This window comes from Plasmodium cynomolgi, chromosome 14, assembly GCF_000321355.1.
Source record: "Plasmodium cynomolgi strain B DNA, chromosome 14, whole genome shotgun sequence".
Lineage (NCBI taxonomy): Eukaryota > Apicomplexa > Aconoidasida > Haemosporida > Plasmodiidae > Plasmodium > Plasmodium cynomolgi.
Genome location: NC_020407.1, coordinates 2,536,736 through 2,554,384, shown reverse-complemented (window position 1 = coordinate 2,554,384; position 17,649 = coordinate 2,536,736). Strand labels below are relative to the sequence as shown.

Here is a 17,649-nt window from a genome sequence, read left to right as displayed (position 1 = left end):
ATAATTTCAGGTTATGATTGCTTTTTTTTTTTTTTTTTCTTTTTTTCTTTTTTTTCGCGAAATTGGAACAGTAGAATACCTCGAATCTTTAGGAACTTTTTTATGCCCTGTTGTGTAAAAGTCCTATGTCAATTTATGTACAATATTGCATAAGGTGTTCACAGTTGCTCATGGGCGTAGCGAAAGGACCTATTTAGTGAAGGGCTCAGTGGGTGTGGGTCTGGATATGTGGGGGGGACATCTCCTATAGGTCAGAGGAGGCTTCTTCACAAGGGGTGTCCTTTTCTACGCGGCGCATGAGGGGCGAGCGTATTTTCCCAACTTATCGGTTTACCAGAATTGTCAAAAATAGTTCGTACCTTTTGCAATTTGAGAAGGGGTGTGTTGCGCCTGTGTGTTGCGCCCGTGTGTTGCGCCCGTGTGTTGCGCCTGTGTGTTGCGTATGTATGTTGCGTATGTATGTTGCGTATGTATGTTGCGTGTGTATGTTGCGTGTGTATGTTGCGGTTCCTAATGGGGCAATTCCGTTTGGAAGTTTTCTTTTTCATGCCAAAGCGCAAGGGTTTTTTACTTATTCGGTTACGGGGTGCACAACTGTATTGGGAAGTGCTACACATGCCACAAAGCTTAATGCATGCGCGCTTTAGGGACATATGCCAACCAGCGGGTGCTACATCGCATGACGATGTGAAGCGATAATCTCAGATAACGTCCCCAATTGGCGATGTTGCTGTTTTGTTACAGGGATAAATAATACTTTTCTGCTCGGTGTATGCTCGGCTGCTATTTTTTTTTTTTTTTTGCTTTTATCCTTTCAAGGATGGTACACTCGCGTAGGGGCATACGTCATTTCAGCGAGTACACTTCATTTAGCGGGTTAACCATTCGAAGGGGGGGGGTTGATTAATTACACATCTGGGGGGGTTCGCGTCGTTTTTGCGTCGTTTTTGCGTCGTTTTTGTGGCCTTTTCGTGGCGTTTGCATATGCGTACATTTTGACCCGTTTCCACGGTGCGCATTTTTTGGCATAATCGCATAGGTACACGTGGCGTGCCCTGCGGAACAGGCATTTGGTGTTTTACCATTTGGTGTTTAACGATTTGCTGCTTAACCATTTGCTGCTTAACCATTTGGAGAGGCAACAGGGGGACGAGGCAGCGACAGGAATGATGAAGGAGCACCGCACGGCTTGTTAAGGAGCGCGACGTTAATTCGGTAGCTGCCGCTCATTTGCTGGTCCCATTTGGAGGGTCATCCCACATACTGTGCTCTACATTTCAGCTCAGCGGAGGAATACGACCCGCACTGTTTGGGGGACCCATCTGCCAATTGGCCACCAGGGGGAAGGGAGAGCGCTGGGCGGTTGGTACATAATTGTGGGATATCGATTTTCTCCTCCACCGCGCTAACGAAGCAAGATGAGCCTGGCGCGGTCCACCAAATGGGCGGTGAACTTCACCAAATGGGAGGTAAGCTTCACCAAATGGGAGGTGAGCTTCACCAAAGGGAAGCAAACCCCATTCAGCACCTTCAGAGGATGGAAAAAAAAAGACAAATATGATGACCTTGAGAATAAACACCTTTACTGGTCCATAAACAACATGAAGAAGGAATTTCTGGAGGGAGAAACAAGTGACAATTTTTTTTACTCCATCGAGAAGGACAAAATGGAAGAACACATTTCAGACATAGTGGGAATTAACTCATCCATCCCAAATAATAAAACCATAAATGAAAGCATGAAGAAATGTTTGCCAAGAGAAGGAAGAAGCAAAGGAGAGTACATTCCAAAGGATAAGTTGGAGAAGATAGGTCAGATTTTTAACCCGAATTTAAAACTGTTTGTAGATAAAGAGGAGGGGGACGATGATTTGTCCGTCAGCTCTCTGTTGAGAGTCTCCAAGTGGGGGAAGCGGCATTCCAGCGGTGAGGAAATTTCCAGCGGTGAGGAAGTTCTCAGGAATTCTCCCCCAGGGAGGAGGGAAGCAAGAGAAGCAAGAGAAGCAAGAGAAGAACGAAGAGGAGAAGAGCGAAGAGGAGAAGAGCGAAGGGGAGAAGAGCGAAGAGGAGAAGAGCGAAGGGGAGAAGGAGAAGGGGAGCCGTTCTCAAAACTTTCATCCGGTAAGGAGAAGAAAGGGGGGAAGATTGAGCAACCGGGGAGTGATGCAGCGTACACACAGAGAGGTGACAACCTCGTGAGAGAAACGGAAAAAAAAAAAGAAATCACAAATGGGGCTGCAATCATCCCTGATGAGTTGGAGCCAAATTTGAGAAGCAGCAATTGGCAGGTTAAAAAAACGAACTATGGAAAAGGGGGAAGAAATAAACAGAAGGATGACGTGGGGAACACAACCAAGGAGACCATCACTGAAGAGAAATACAATTTTCCTAAAAATGACCAACATAAGGAGGAGTCCATTTTCAACTACGAAAGTCTGAAGGGGAAGGGACTATACCAAGACTTAACACATGACGAATATCAACGCATGAATGATTTGTATATTAAAAAGTGCGACGTGGACAGAAAAATCCGGTGGTTCAAAATGAGTAGCATTCTTAACCCCATTAAAGAAGCAAAGAGCATTGTAAATGCGCAACGGTTGAGTGAGGACGAAAAGGGGAGGAAGGGGAAGAAGAATGGGCAAGGGGAGCACAGCGTAGAAGCGGAGCACAGCATAGAAGCGGAGCACAGCGTAGAAGCGGATGAGTCAATTACCCAAGTGGGGAGCACAAAACGGATGCAGGAATTCCCCATGGAAGAAGACATCAAACCGTATTACCAAGAGGAAGGAAATTTCTCTCAGAAAATAAAAAGAATATGTGAACAAAACCAGTATGATGAAATCGTGTCGAGAATTCGAATGAAAATCAGAAAAGAAAAAATGGAAAATTCAAAAATAATGAAAGAGAAAATACCAAACGTAGCTAGGCATATCTTAGATCCAATAAAATATCATGTGCATAGAAGAAGAATACGGACAGAAAAACTTTTGCACACTCACTTGGAACAGTTACTTAATTGTAACAATGCTTATTTCCGATTTTATTTACTAAACGGATTGTGCATTTCGATTCACCATTTGGAAATGAAGTCGACGAGATCTTTATGTAAAATTGTGTACACGTTATTAAATAAAAATATTCATCACGACATGATAAAGGATAAGTTGGAGAAAGTTGCATTTATTTTGAGGAAGTTACTAGCGAGGAAACTACAGCTGGGATATACTCCCCCTTTGAAGTTTGTTCCCTTACAAGAGGAACAGGAAAAAAAGGTGAAAAATTTGCACTACTATAAACTGTATGCAAAATATAACTACCCCACTTTGGAGACTTCGAATGCACGCGACAGGGGGGCACAGCTGATGGATTTTTATGGCAAAGATTTGGCCGGCTTTTGAGGCGGTTTTAACTCAGCTCGATGTTCCCCCCAATGTGATGAGGCGGTATGGAGGGCTATGCCGTCTCTGTAAAAATGGGCACACTTACCTCTTCTGTTGCAGAGATGGGTATCCCTTTTGGTTAGCTTTTTTTTGAGGGGGGTAGGGAATTGGTTGACAGAGTCAAACGTGGGGAGAAGCCCCTTTATGCGTGAGGAGACCACCTTTTGTGTATACCACAGAGGTGCACACCCACGTGAACATTGGGGGGGCATTTTTGTTTGCTCCTCAAGACATGGGGTGATGCGCGGGGCAGACCTCCCCTCCGCTGCATCGCCTGGGTGGGTGCTAATTTGGCGCGCGCCACTGTCACAAGTGGAAAAAAAAAATACATACATACATACATACATACATAAAATGCATACACAAAATGCATATATAAATTCCCCTAAATACATATATGCACATGTGCCGCATATGTTGCGGGATGTACACTCACTCGAAGGCCCCATTTGCATATCATACACCTATGTGTTTGTTACCCGTGTGCACATACTCTGGCGCGCCCTTTCCCCTCGCTCGAGAAGCTTTTTTATTTTCCATTTGCTCATGCGCACATCAGATAATAACGTGAAAAATAGCCAAGGGGGGGGAGAAAGGAATTCTGGACGATAATACCTTTCACGCAATGAAGAAACTGAGCTTAAACGGAATGCCACAACGATAGGCAGAAAAAATAAAAAGAAGGGTAAAATAAAAAATCGTCATAACGTGCTGTGCCTTTCGTCCATATGCATATCTTTTTTATTTTTATTTTTTTTTTTAACTAGGCACTCTTCATCACGCCTCCCTTGTGAATGCATTTGTCAAAGTAAATTTGTTTTACCCTTTTTAAGAGAAACATTTCTCGTAACATATTTGCATGATGCCTATTTGCTGTTTCGCGGAGAATGCGCAGGAGGAAGCGTCGCAAGCGCATTAGCCACGTTTCCTTTTTTTCTGTGCCGCTTAGTTTGTCATCATATGGCTTATACGTATACATATTCATAAGTACATAACATGTATATTATATATATACAAACAGTTATTGTGTCCTTGCACAATGCCATATGTAACAGGGCATCCTTCTGAGTGGAGCGCGTGAAGCATTTGAGGGTGAACTCTGACCCCTTTGCTGATGCATCGCGCAGTTTGCCTGCGTAAAAAAACAGGCCTGTTTTCCCTGCGCATGAAATAATTTGGAAAAAAAAGTGGAGGGGACATATTTTAAAGAATATATTTGTTTTTCTTTTTTTTTTGCTGGATGCGCAAAAGAGGGAAATTTCTGTTTAGTGAAGATTCCAAAATGGAGAAAGGAAATCTTTTGAAGATTTTGGAAAGGGAACTAAAGGAGTACGGAGGTGGGAAATTGAGTTAAGAATTTCTCGTGAAGAAATGGGAACCCAGAGGGATTACCGAGTTGCGCTGTGAGAAGCGCAGCCCGTCGTTTGGGCGTGCTCAACTGAGTTTTTTTGCTGCCCAGTTTTTGTAGCTACGTTTGCACAACCGGCACACGCACCGGCTGCGTGCAACCGCGCATGGACGAGCGCACTCCCCTTACACTTGCCCCCTTCCCCACCCGAACACTTCAGATGAAGAGATGCTGGCGCTGTACCACCAGTTTTACAAGTCCGCGGAAGCAAACGAAAGGAACATTGCGGAAAAGGCCTTCAGCGAGCTGATTCACCAGATGAAGTAGGCTATAACGAGGGCGATGCTCCAATAAGTGCGACGCGGTGTGTGATGCATATGCACCAATGGGTGAAGCACCGATTGCGATACTCACCATTTGCTTTTTCTCGTGCCCCTTTGCAGGAACTTCTTCGTTATTTACGATAAACGGAGCAAGGGAGATCTCATCGAAAGGGTGAAGAACTCGTTCAAGGAGGAGAGCAACGAAGTTAACATAATAGATGTGCAGCGGGGAGATGGCGGCGAGAAGGATGGTTCGAGGGAGATCTACACAAATGGGGGAAGTCACGCAAATGAGGGAAGTCACACAAATGGGGGAAGTCACACAGATGAGGGGAGTTACTCAAATGAGGGGAGTCACACAAATGAGGGGAGTTACTCAAACGAGGGGAGTTACACAAATGAGGGGAGTTACTCAAACGAGGGGAATTACTCAAATGACGACAACCACACAAATGACGACAGCACCATGGACGAGAGTGACCACTCGGGAGAGAAAAACCACAACAGGAAGAAACACACCAAAGAGGTAACCCTACCCAAATTCAAAAATCACTACTCCTTTGTGAATTCCAACCTGTTCGAAAATGTGCACATGGACGAAGGACAGTGCGAAGTAGACATTTTCGACTTGTACAAAATGGGTATAGAAATAATAGCACAAGAAGAGGAGGATAAAATAAATGAACAAGATTTTTTTGACATCTTCCAATATTTCCTCAACTTATTATGTCTGTTATATTTTTTAAAAAATATATACTTCGATCTAAACTACAAGACGAATGAAAATTCATACTCATTTCTATTTAAAGGATTTGAAGAGAGAAAAAACCAAGTGATAAACTATTTTTCTTTTTTAAAAAAAATACAACTAAATAAATTATTGGACAATGAAGTCGTTAAAATATTTTGTAACTTCTTTCAGTACACTTATATTAATGAGTATCTCATCCGAAATATTTTTGACACATCAATAAATACTTTTCTCATCACTGCTGTGGTGAATTTTAAAAATAATTATGTAGTACGTGATGGGGAGGATACCAGGAGAGATATGCCTGTGGGGGGGGAAAATATCAATATGGGCAACCATTTAAGCAAAGGTGGAGTCGTAACTTCAGGTGGACTACCACTCGATGTGAATGGGGTGAACACCTCGATTGCAAAAAATTCCACTGCAGATTTACCCACAGTGAATGTGAACATATCGGATGGTGAGTGTCCCCCAAGTGAGGAAAATGCGGATCAAAGAGATAGGAATGCTGCTATCCCAGTGGGGATCACTCCAATGGAAGGAGAAATAAAAAAAGAATACAACGTGAAGGAGTGCTCAATGAGGGAGTCCACAATGAGGGAGTCCAAAGAAAACAGTTACACAAATGAAGATGAACATTCGAAGAACAAAAGGAACCAAGAAGATTATCTAAACAAAGAGTTGAACAATTTTTTTATTTCTAATAATACCTTCCCCAAGGGAAAGAAAAACTCCTTTGTAGAAATTATTTACCAAAATGAAGTTGAACATGATATTTACTCAGAAGAAACTATCAATGCTTTATTTTATTTTTTAATAACCCTTATTTAATTTTTCCTTCCATAAAAATGTTTTATATTATATCGAAAAAAAAAGCAAAGACAAGGATCACTTACATAGAAATGCTCATGCGTTGATTAAATATCTGAACTATTGTGTAACCATTATTTCAAAAATTTTCCATATATGTGCTGGATTATTTTTTAATCATAATATTTTCGAACAAGAAAGGAATAAATATTTAAATTTTTGTAATTTGCTCAACTTTGATAATGTTTCTTTGGACCAAGAGGGTGATGATCACAGTGAGTCGTTTCGAGCCAAGTGCAGTGGCAGCATGAGGGGTTCTTCTAACTCGGCTGATGATCGGGGGAGGAACAGAAGAAGGGGAAGAAGCTTCTCCTCAGAAAGCGGCAACAGTAATACACTTCGGGACAGCGGGTCTGATGTAGGGTCCACGGACAAGGGCGTCGGAAGGAGGTACAGAAGTAGGACCAGAGCTGCTTCCTCTGCCACCGCGGAGAGTGCAACCGGAATGAGGGGCGATGCAAACCTACAAGATTTCAACATTGTTAAATATTTGATGAAATACAAAAGTGTAGTTGGAAATTTCTGTCAAGACGACTTCAACCGTAAGGATAGCTTCGACAGTGACGGAGAGATGAAGGATGTACTCGAGTCGGCCACAAATCAGGAGGGGACCAAGCGGGGCATGAGGGCCGGTAGAGAAGGCAGAAGGGCAGGACGAGCACACCATAGGGGAAGCTACAGTAGTGGAGACAGTCTTAGCGAAAGTGGAAGTGGAAGAAGTTCCACCAATGGGGGGGAAAGCAGATACCAGGAGAGCAAGTACGAGGAGAGCGACAATCTGGGGAGCAGTGACAATGTGCACAGCGATTCGGGAAGTAGCAGCAATCAAAGCGGGGTTGGCAGCCGGGGAAATCTCCCAAGCAGCGATGACCAACGTAGTGATAGCCAACGTAGTGATAGCCAACGCAGTGATGGTCATCCCAAACGGAGAAGGAAAAAAACAAAGTGTAAAGGATCAGCAAACCGATTCATCACGAAGGACGGCATATATCAACAAGAGTACACGAACAAAAATATCTTTAACGACATTTTGAGGAAAGCCAAAAAAAAAAAAAATCCTACCAAGTTATAAGCAACATAAACAAGCTGAAAAATGCATTCGACGTGAACAAAATAAATAAAAACAAAATGATCAGTTTGGATTATGTAGAAAATGTAGACACCATTTCATACTTCATCAGTGTGTATAACTCGGACAATATCTTTCAGTTCGATTATTACTTTTTAAAATTTATTACCGAAATAGCCACCACGTATAATAGCTACATGAAGGCATATTTAATTTCTCCTCAGAGGAGCGCAAGTTATAGGAAAGAAGAGTTGGAGAAGGAGACCGTTCAAATGGAAAATTTCCTGAAGGAAATCACCAAATTGATTTATGTTTACACTTGGTGCATTTTGCACATATTTGGTCATTCGTACTCGTATGTGAAGTACGCAAAATATTTTTACCAGAAGAAGTCCTTCTTCGTTTTGGAAAACAAGAAACAGTGGGTGTTTAAAAACTTCAGTTATTTTGCGGGCGAATCGGGCGTCCCCCGCCACGAGAGTGGTGACGCGGATAGGGGGGAGGACGGTACTGGGAGGCGTGACAGCTTGGGGGGTGGCGTTAACATGGGGAGTGGCACAAAAATGGATGGCTGCACCAACCTGGCAAGCGGCGCAAAATTGGATGGCTGCACCAACCTGGATGGCAGCACCAACCGGGACATCCACATCAACCACTTCTTCAGCCCGCACCACGTGGTGGAAAACCTCAAGTACAACTATGAGCTAAAGAAGAACACGAACCAATTCGACAATTTCAACTGTGCCAACCTGATACAGATCTACAAAAACTCCTACTTCCAAAACATAGTCGATAAGCTGCACCTAAATTTGAAGTTCATAGAGAATATTCACTTCACGCTCAACAACTCCCTGAAGAATAAAAAAAAAAAAAAAAATTCCTCCAGTATCTGTGTGTAAAGGATCAGAAATTAGAAGACATATGTAACTCCATAGACAATTTAAAAAGAAACATAAGCAAGTATAAGAGGACCTTTCACTACTGCTTAAATTTCAATAACATAAAAAATGTGATCGTTCTCACTTTGGAAGAAATGAGCATGAATTCGGATAAACTGGAATTGAACAAAATGCTGAATGAGTACCTTAACAAGCTAGAAAGCCGGGGACAGATAAAGAAAAGGCAAAAAAAAATCAACGTGAAAATTATTGATAATAACATCGTTCTTGACACCAATCCTAGGAAGAAAAGAAGAAAACACGATGGAGGAAGAAGTTACAGAAAATATAGCTCAAGTGATGTTATGGGTAAAAAAGCTGGAAAGAAAAAGAGGAAAAACTCCAGTGATCGGAATAGTAGCAATTCGAGTTTGCTTCTTCAAATCCCAAATGGAAGGAGCACCAAGGCGAAAGAAACAGCTATGAGTCCGAACGAGACCCATATCGAAAGCAACGCTGTTTTAAGGAAGGGACATAGGAAGGATGATAGCGACTTGAATATTTATACTGACAATGAGAGTTGCTACGATGGGGGGGAACTAAATCAAAGTTACACGAAGAGCGATTACAGCTCGAGGCACGCCAATAATGATAGTCACCGCGGGACGCATGGGCACAGGGCGGACGGACGTTTTGCGAGGGACGCCACGCTCGAAAGGGGGAGCAGGAGCCCCTACTACGACAGCACCATCAGCACGAGCAGCAGCGGGGGGAGTGGCAGCAGTGGGAGAAGCAGCAGTGGTAGAAGCAGAAGTGGCAGAAGCAGAAGTAACAGGAGAGGGGGAAGTAATAGAAGAAGTGGAAGAAGTGGAAGAAGCAAAAGAAGCGACAGTGGCAGTAGCAGCAGTGGCAGCGGTGACAGCTGCTTGCGCAGTGGTCGCGCGGGGAGAGCGCAGAAGAACCTGCACAGAAGAGCCAAGCGGGGAGAGAAGCGGGGAGAGAAGCGGCCAGCCCATAAGGGAACGCCACTGCAGGGAGGAAACAACCCAAACGAAGAAAACCAATCGGCGGAAAATATCCTGATGATGAACGAGTACAACACAGAAAGGCTAATTTTCTTTTTCAATCTATTAAACGGAAATAATTTATTTTACTACCTATCACTTCACTATTTAGTAAAGAATGAAAAAATTATGGACATTTTACATTTCTTCCCCCTGAAGTATCTCCTAGATTTGCTCATTCTATACGATTTGAAAGACTACATAAAGTTCAAAACGATTATTAGGGTATTTAGAATTATATATGAATTTAAAGATTTTTCTCCTACCGTTCAGAACCATCTGTTTTTTAATCGAAAGAATTACTACCTAGACAACGCTGATTTTATGAATTTCGATTTTGTATGTAAGTTTCTAACTATCAGTAAGACGGACCTATTGACAAAGAAGTATGGCGGTGATAATAGGACGTGTAGGGGGGATAGCTACGGTGATATATTCCTACCGCCCAGTGTGATGAAAAGAAAGAGAAGGAAAAATTACGCTATAGAGGAAGGGGAGGAGTATTCCTTTTCCGATGGGGAGAGAACTCAACAGAGAAGATCAGTCAGGGAAAGAGAAAGAGAAAGAAAAAGGGAAAGAAAAAGAGGCGTTAGGGATAACCTTTTACATTGTGTAAGAAGCGCCTTCTCCGTCCTGAACCTGAGGAATACAGTTAGAAGCTTTCCAACTTTGATGAAAAATTTACTGAACAGAATTTTAATAAGTCTAATAGGAAAATATAGCTACCTAAGGAACGACCAGAATGGGAAGGAACATAAAAGTATAACTTATTATGCTCTCCGATTTATCTTCAATAACTTAAAAAATGTAACTCTGGGATATAGCAAATCGTCGTACTTCAGTTACACCATTAATGACCCAATAGAACTTTATAACATGAGCATCCACAATTTTATCCTGTATCATATCTACGATTTGGCTGTCCGAACCAAAGAATTGACAATAAAAAGCTCCTGCTTCAAATTGTTGAAATATTTGCTAACTGAATATTATTACTACCCGGATGTTTTCAACGAAAAGGCACATGAATTAATTAATTCTGATATCAAACTGAATAATTTGTTTGTAAAAAATGTCATTCTGGATTTTGTTTCCTTCAATATTATGATCTGTCACCTTCAGAAAGAACTAACATCAGATGTGAACGTATTGAACCACCTGGACCTTTTTAATTACTCTATTAAATCCATTGCCAATTATTTAATAGGGTACAAAAATAATTCCATTTTTTTTCTCATGGATAAGAAGATGGTAAAATCGCTACTTATTAAATTAACCTTCATGATGCCATTTATTTATAAATTAAAAATCCCAGCATGTGTTGTTAGACTCTACATTCGAGTTATTAAATCTTTGGACAAAGACATTCTAGACATGATTCACAATTTTAATAAAATAGAGCTTATATACGACAGCTTGTTCTACATCATCATACGCCATTTTATTTACTTCTTTTTAAATATGAATATTGAATTAGATGAGGAGGCCTCTAATATTTTGTCCTCCACATATAAGAGCGGCTTGTCGAGGAATTCCTGGCACGGTGGTAGCCACATTAGGGTAACCAACGAGGGGGAGAATCCAGTGGATGGTCAGCCCAGCGAAAAGAATAATGACAGTGGGGACTTTTTCGACAATTTGGACGATGAAGATGAAGGTAAGCAACATGGGGAGAGAGGAGAGTCACCGCAGGGGAATAAGAGGTACCTCACCGTGGAGGACGCGTACGGTGAGGAGGAGCAACAGCAGCAGGAGCAGCACTCGAGCGACAGCGAGGGGGAGATCGACCATTCGAGCTCGGAGGCCTCCGGTGGAGCGGCCAGCGGCACCGTTAGCGGTGACGATAGCGGGAATGATCGCGGTGACGATAGCGGGAATGATCGCGGTGACGATAGCGGGAATGATCGCGGTGACGGTAGCGGTAATGATCGCGGTGACGATAGCGGGAATGATCGCGGAGACGATAGCAGTGATGATCGCGGTGACGATAGCGGTAATGATCGCGGTGACGATAGCGATGGGGAAGACAGCGCAAACGCTTTGCACTGCGCCGCCCAAGGGACGGAAAACACAGCCAACACAAACAGCATGTCAGATGTCCAGTACCTCCGAAAAATTATAACCGAAAACGGAAGCTTCAACTTGGAAAATAACTACTTTGTTAATTACTCCCTGTACATCCTTCACAAGGAGCACTATTCTATTTACGTTTTTTTTTCCTCCTTTTTTAAAAACGTGCTCAAGGAGTATAGGGAGATATCGCGTGGGCACACATGAGCGATCGTCCGCGTGGGCAGCCCCAAGGGGAACAAGCAAAGCAAAGCAAAGCAAAGCGGAAATAGCAAAAGAATAAGCATTTGAATATGAACAAATTTGAAGGGAAATGCTATTCCTTTATATGCAAATTCGATAAAATTTTCTTTTTCTTTTTCTTTTTTTTTTACGTGACAAATGAATTTCATTTCTTTTTTTTTTTCTCCTTGACAAACTTTCAATTCCATGTGCTGCTTTTTTTGCGGTGCGCATTTTTGAGTTGGCTCCAAAACAGTTAAATGTGTTTTTCCCGAAATTGGGGTGTTCAGCGCAAGGTCGTCCCTCCGTATCTTTTTTTTCTGGCCGTTATGTTTTCGCCGCGCGGAAGGCCTATTGCTTGTGGGGCATCCACTGACTTATACCCAATACACTAATTTGTTAGCATACATTTCGACCCCTCGCGTGGTTGGAAGGTTGCTTTTCCGATTTGCGCAATTTGCCCTGTTGGAAGTGGAAATAGGGTTACGCTTTTAAAACGCGCAGTCGCAAGGAGGGAGCAAGCACCCCGCGGAAGAGCGTAAAGGAGGAAGAGCATAAAGGCGCGAAGGCGTAAAGGCGTAAAGGCGTAAAAGCGTAAAGTCGTAAAACGTGCTCCGAAGGGGTAGGCACAACTGGGTGAACAAAAAAAGGCACTACCCACCTGCATGAGTGTATACAATTGCGTACGTATATTTAAGCGTGATTACCCACTACCTGTTCATTGCAACATTTGTGTGCGCGGTGGGCAGGGCTAAGATGGGACATCCTTCCAAGGGCGTCCGCAGCCCGCCCTCCTACAAGATCAGCCGCAAAGGCGCTTCTAAATAGAAGGCGTAATTCGGGTTAGGCTGCGTACTCCTTAAAACGTATGCAACGCCTATGCAAACAGGAGCATGTAGTAGCGGGCGAGCGAACCATTAGCAGCTAACCGAAGTAAACACCTAGCGCGCAGCACCCCTCCCCTCCCCTATCAGAAGGGCATATGCGCTTAGTTACGGCTCCTTTCATCCCCAACGTTGGTAATTTCCTGTACATTCATGCGAAGCGGTTAAAATGTTTGGAGACGACCAGAATGCCAACAACTACTACCCAACCAAGTTGGGCATAGATAGACCCGCCGTTGATTTCAATGCATCAAGTAGGTCAAACGTGACAGCGCAGCCCCCCGTGTATGAATGCATACATGGGTTATATAACTCCTATGGTGCCCCGAAAAGAAGAAGGGGAGTGCAGTTCGGAATGTGCGCAACTGAGGAGTGGGAAAAATATGCCTCCAACAGCACCACCATTACGATCACCCCTTCCCGCAGTGCCTCGAAAAATGCGTCACATGTTTTATAGTGACATATGCACAAGTAGCAGTGATGCCCATATGACACATTTTTCTTCCCCCCCCATATTTTCCCAGTTTGTAATTTCCTCAAAAGTGACATTTACAAGAGACAGTTCGAACGCAAGTTGTACCCAAATCATCCCATTTTTTCTAGAAGAGTTAGGCCCCTCTTCTGCTACAGCAACATGATAGATAGGCACGATGGTGTGCTATCCCATTTGGCATACTCCTGCTTAAACAAAAGCAAAGGAATGATTGTAAGTTTGAAATGGTTTAATGATGGGAAGAGATTACTAACAGGAACACAACTGAGTGAACTAGCCATTTGGAATGGACTTTATTTCAATTTCGAAGATATAAAAAGAATACCCATAGGAGGTGGGTCGGTGTCCTGTCTAGAGTGGTCCAAAAATGATAACCTCTTTGCAGGAAATTCTTTAGGACAAATAGTTATTTTGTCATCGGCCCTAAATCTGTTGGATAATTATGCATTTGAAGGATTATCAAAATGTGTTCTAGACATTAGTCTGTCGTGTTGTAACACCAAATTGGCTGGTTGTGCAGATACATGCAATCCCATCATTTGGGACATAAAAACAAGAAAAATTATAAAAGATTTAAAATGCAAAAATGTAGATACAAATAATATTAGCTGTTTGTCATGGAACCCGGTTAACGAAATTGTAGCTAGCGGAAATAGAACCCAAACTATTTCTTTTTGGGACATCAGAATCACGAAACCGATTATTTCTCTCAATGCACATAAGGCTAATGTAAATAAAATAAAATGGAATCATGATGGTACTTATCTACTGAGCTGTAGTAGAGATAGCTTAATAAAACTGTGGGACATTCGAAACTTTAAATTATTATACTCGTACAAGAGTGATCAGAATTTGGGCACAAGATTTGGATTAAACTATGAACCCACGTACGTAACCTGGAATCCTATGCAGAATCATATTTTCGCTAGCTCAGACAATAAAGGCAATATTAAATTTTACACCACCAATGACAATAAATGCGTTCAAACCATTTCTTCTGCACATGGGATTGATAAACCGTCTTCCATCACCTTGCTGGATTGGAACCCCCTTGGTCACATCCTCACCTCCTTTGGGGATGACAAAATGTTAAAATTCTGGTCTGCGTCCAACTGTGATTCCATTATTGCAAAAGAAATAGATGCAAGGCCGCTTGTCAGTATCACTAACAGCGGCTCCTTCCCCAACTCCAGATACATCAATGACGAAAACGTGGTGGATGTCAGCAGTGATCAATCCATTTCCGACTCGGAAGAAGAAGGTTATAAGTTTTGCAAAATGAATAACAACTATTATAGGAAGGTTGCTCGCCCGCGGAGGGGGCGGAAGGAGAAAAAGCGACGCATGGTTGGGGGATGAACAGTTCGACGCGTGGGGTACGCCCTTCAGCACTTCGCGAACGAGCTTCCCATTTGGCACGAACGACCTTCCCATTTGGCACGAACGACCTTCCCATTTGGTACATACGACCTTCCCATTTGGCACGAACGACCTTCCCATTTGGTACATACGACCTTCCCATTTGGCACGAACGACCTTCCCATTTGGCACGAACGACCTTCCCATTTGGCACGAACGACCTTCCCATTTGGCACGAACGACCTTCCCATTTGGCACGAACGACCTTCCCATTTGGCACGAACGACCTTCCCATTTGGCACATACGACCTTCCTACCTTGGATCGTCGCCCACTCAGTGGAGAAACGCGCGTCCAAAGCAACCACAACGCGTAGAAGGCATGTATGTGCAGCATATCCCGCAAATGTAGAATCGAAGTGAGTCGCCTCTCTTGGCAACCAATTTAGATACCCCCTCCCCTCCCCCTCGTGGGATTCCATTTTTTTTTTTGAAGTGTCCTCTTTAGATGCTCCCCGATTTACTAACCACACGGGGAAAAAAAAAATTCGCCACTTCGGTTTAAATAACTACCAAATTTTTTCATCATCTTTGTGACTTTTCCAAGTTTGTTTCTTCAATTTTGCCAGACTCAGCTGTACAGATGGATGGCCCATGTGGGGGCATCCGTAAAAAATGTGCGTGTGTCCCTTTTGCATTGGCGCGCGAGTTAGTACGTACCTGGTGGTGTGAATAGGTTTTTTTTCACAATGGCACGTATCCCACCGCGTTTCCCACCGCGCATTCCACAGCTTCTGCAGCAGCACCTACGAACGCACTCATGTGAATTCCCCCCGGATGGACAGCACCCCGCTGTTTGTTAGAATGTCTTCAACGCTTGGCCCCGCGTGCACATCGCCATATTCCCGCGCGGAGCTCCACTTGAAAGATTTATTTTTCTTCACAAGCAGCTCAGTTACTCCCTTCTCAAACGTATCAGTGTGATACAAAAAATGCTGCGTAATTTTAAAATCGTTGTCTAGCACCTCCTCCAACGGTTTATCGTAACTGTAAAGGAAATATTCAAACCATAAGTTACAACTGGAGTAGCAGTTCTGGTTTATAGCCTCAAGGGTTTCTTGACAAAAGGGGTTATTATCCTGATCCTTATTCAACCTGCTAACAAGATCGTCTAGACTAGTAGCCAAACTGTAGTACTTGTTAATGTTGTTAATCAACTTTTGCGTAAGTACCGGTTCCGTGTCTGTAGTTACTTTGGGCGGGTACTTATCTAAAACGCTGGCGAGTTCCGCATCGAACTCATTCTGGTTTGCCTTCTTCCCAATGTTGTAAATTTCGTTCAGGAGTGCATCGACGTCTTCGATATAGTTGGTGCAAATTTTATAGTTAACCAAATCGACTTCGTTTAATCGTAGGGAAGTCAACCCTAGATGGAGACCAATGTTCCTTCCAAAATATTTGTTAAAAAAGTAGCAGCAAGTGACATCGGGGAAAAAGCCAATTTTATTTTCCGGCATGGCAAATATGGCCTTTTTATTTATTATCCTAAATTTTGCATACATAGAAATCCCTAACCCTCCTCCCATAGTATACCCATTCCATATGCACAAGACGGGTTTTTTCATTTTGCCTAAGTAGTGAATGTACATGTATAGTTGCTTCAAATGCTGCATCCCCTTTTCTTTATTTTGGACAATGCCCTTGACATCAGAACCTGAGCAGAAGCACGTCGTGTTGCTGCTTTTAATTACAATTATGTGACACCTATCATCGTTGTTTAGGCTTTTCACAATATTGAATAATCCATTAATCATGTCTTTGTTAATTGCGTTTAGCTTTTCTGGTCTGTTTAAAATTATTTCGAATACGCTATTTTTGAAATTTAGAATGAGCGTTTTTTTGGACCACACTTCGGACAGTTCTAGGTCTATGACTGGGGAGAGGGGGTCACAATTTTGGTTTTCCCCCTTTCGACTGCCCATTTTGTTTTCATCCCCATCCTTGAGGAGTGCCTCCTCTTCCGCGTTTTTCGCGTTCTTCGCATTTTTCGCGTTTTTCGCGTTTCCCGCGTTTCTCTCATTTTCCGCTTCGTCCACTTGCCCCCCTTTTGCAGAATCCCGTGAGGCTGCTTTTTCACTGGACACACTTTGCTTCGTCAAATGGAACGTCTTGCTATTTTTTTTTTCCATTTTTTCAAAAAATATTTCATTTCTTCCTTTTCCATCGACAGAACAGTTGTAACTCGCTTTGCTGAAGAAGCTGCTGGTTTGTCTCCCTTCTGCGAAAGGAGCGCTGTTCAATTCCCTCTGTGGGTTGCCTTTTTTGGCAGAAAAATGGCGTGTACAAAAATGGGGAATAATACAGAAAAGAGAGCCACCCTTCTCAGGCTTGACTACATAATGGTGAAAGCCCCGTCTTCCGCAATGGGCCTCTCCCAGATGGAGTCGCAAGCCTAATTTTTGCATACCTCTGTTGTGGGCGGGCGGAAGCGGCGGGGTGTATCTTCGATACGCGTATGTGTTGAGAATATTTGGCAATGCCCAACCGCACCTCTACACCTGCATGCGTTTATTTTGTCAATATTTCCCCCTTTTTTTTTTTTAAAGCGTTCAAAATTGCGGAGAAACGAACTTAGCGGAATGCAACACTAGGTTGTGCAAAAGGGGGGGGGGGGGGGAAAAAAATATGAATATGTTCCCGTTTCAAGTGTGGAATTTGCAAAGCTATGTGCAGATGAAAAAGGTACCCATTTCAAGCGCGAAAACGGAGGGAGTGAACTTACCAGGTGGATTTAATCGAAATAGAAAAAACTTTCCATTTTGTTACGTTCGTCCAGTGGGTTTTTACAAAGCAGTGTTGTTCAAAAGGCGAAACCTT

The 17,649-nt window shown here is 42.9% G+C and overlaps 4 protein-coding genes across 4 annotated transcripts; 3 read left to right on the top strand and 1 right to left on the bottom strand.

The window, feature by feature from the left end:
• Window positions 1–1,418: 1,418 nt before the first annotated feature.
• On the top strand, window positions 1,419–3,401 carry PCYB_146600 (hypothetical protein; the record flags this gene model as incomplete). Its single annotated transcript, XM_004225130.1, has 2 exons — window positions 1,419–1,780; window positions 2,321–3,401. The coding sequence occupies 2 exons, from the start codon at window positions 1,419–1,421 to the stop codon at window positions 3,399–3,401; spliced, it is 1,443 nt and encodes a 480-aa protein (XP_004225178.1).
• A 5,304-nt stretch (window positions 3,402–8,705) lies between these two features.
• Window positions 8,706–12,023, top strand: PCYB_146590 (hypothetical protein; the record flags this gene model as incomplete). The annotated part of the gene is made up of 1 exon (XM_004225129.1): window positions 8,706–12,023. A coding segment is annotated over one exon (3,318 nt), but the record flags the coding sequence as incomplete, so codon positions are not given.
• Window positions 12,024–13,091: 1,068 nt separating this feature from the next.
• On the top strand, window positions 13,092–14,774 carry PCYB_146580 (hypothetical protein; the record flags this gene model as incomplete). Its single annotated transcript, XM_004225128.1, has 2 exons — window positions 13,092–13,176; window positions 13,447–14,774. The coding sequence occupies 2 exons, from the start codon at window positions 13,092–13,094 to the stop codon at window positions 14,772–14,774; spliced, it is 1,413 nt and encodes a 470-aa protein (XP_004225176.1).
• Window positions 14,775–15,591: 817 nt separating this feature from the next.
• Window positions 15,592–17,241, bottom strand: PCYB_146570 (3-hydroxyisobutyryl-coenzyme A hydrolase; the record flags this gene model as incomplete). Its single annotated transcript, XM_004225127.1, has 1 exon — window positions 15,592–17,241. A coding segment is annotated over exon 1 (1,644 nt), but the record flags the coding sequence as incomplete, so codon positions are not given.
• Between the last annotated feature and the right edge of the window lie 408 nt (window positions 17,242–17,649).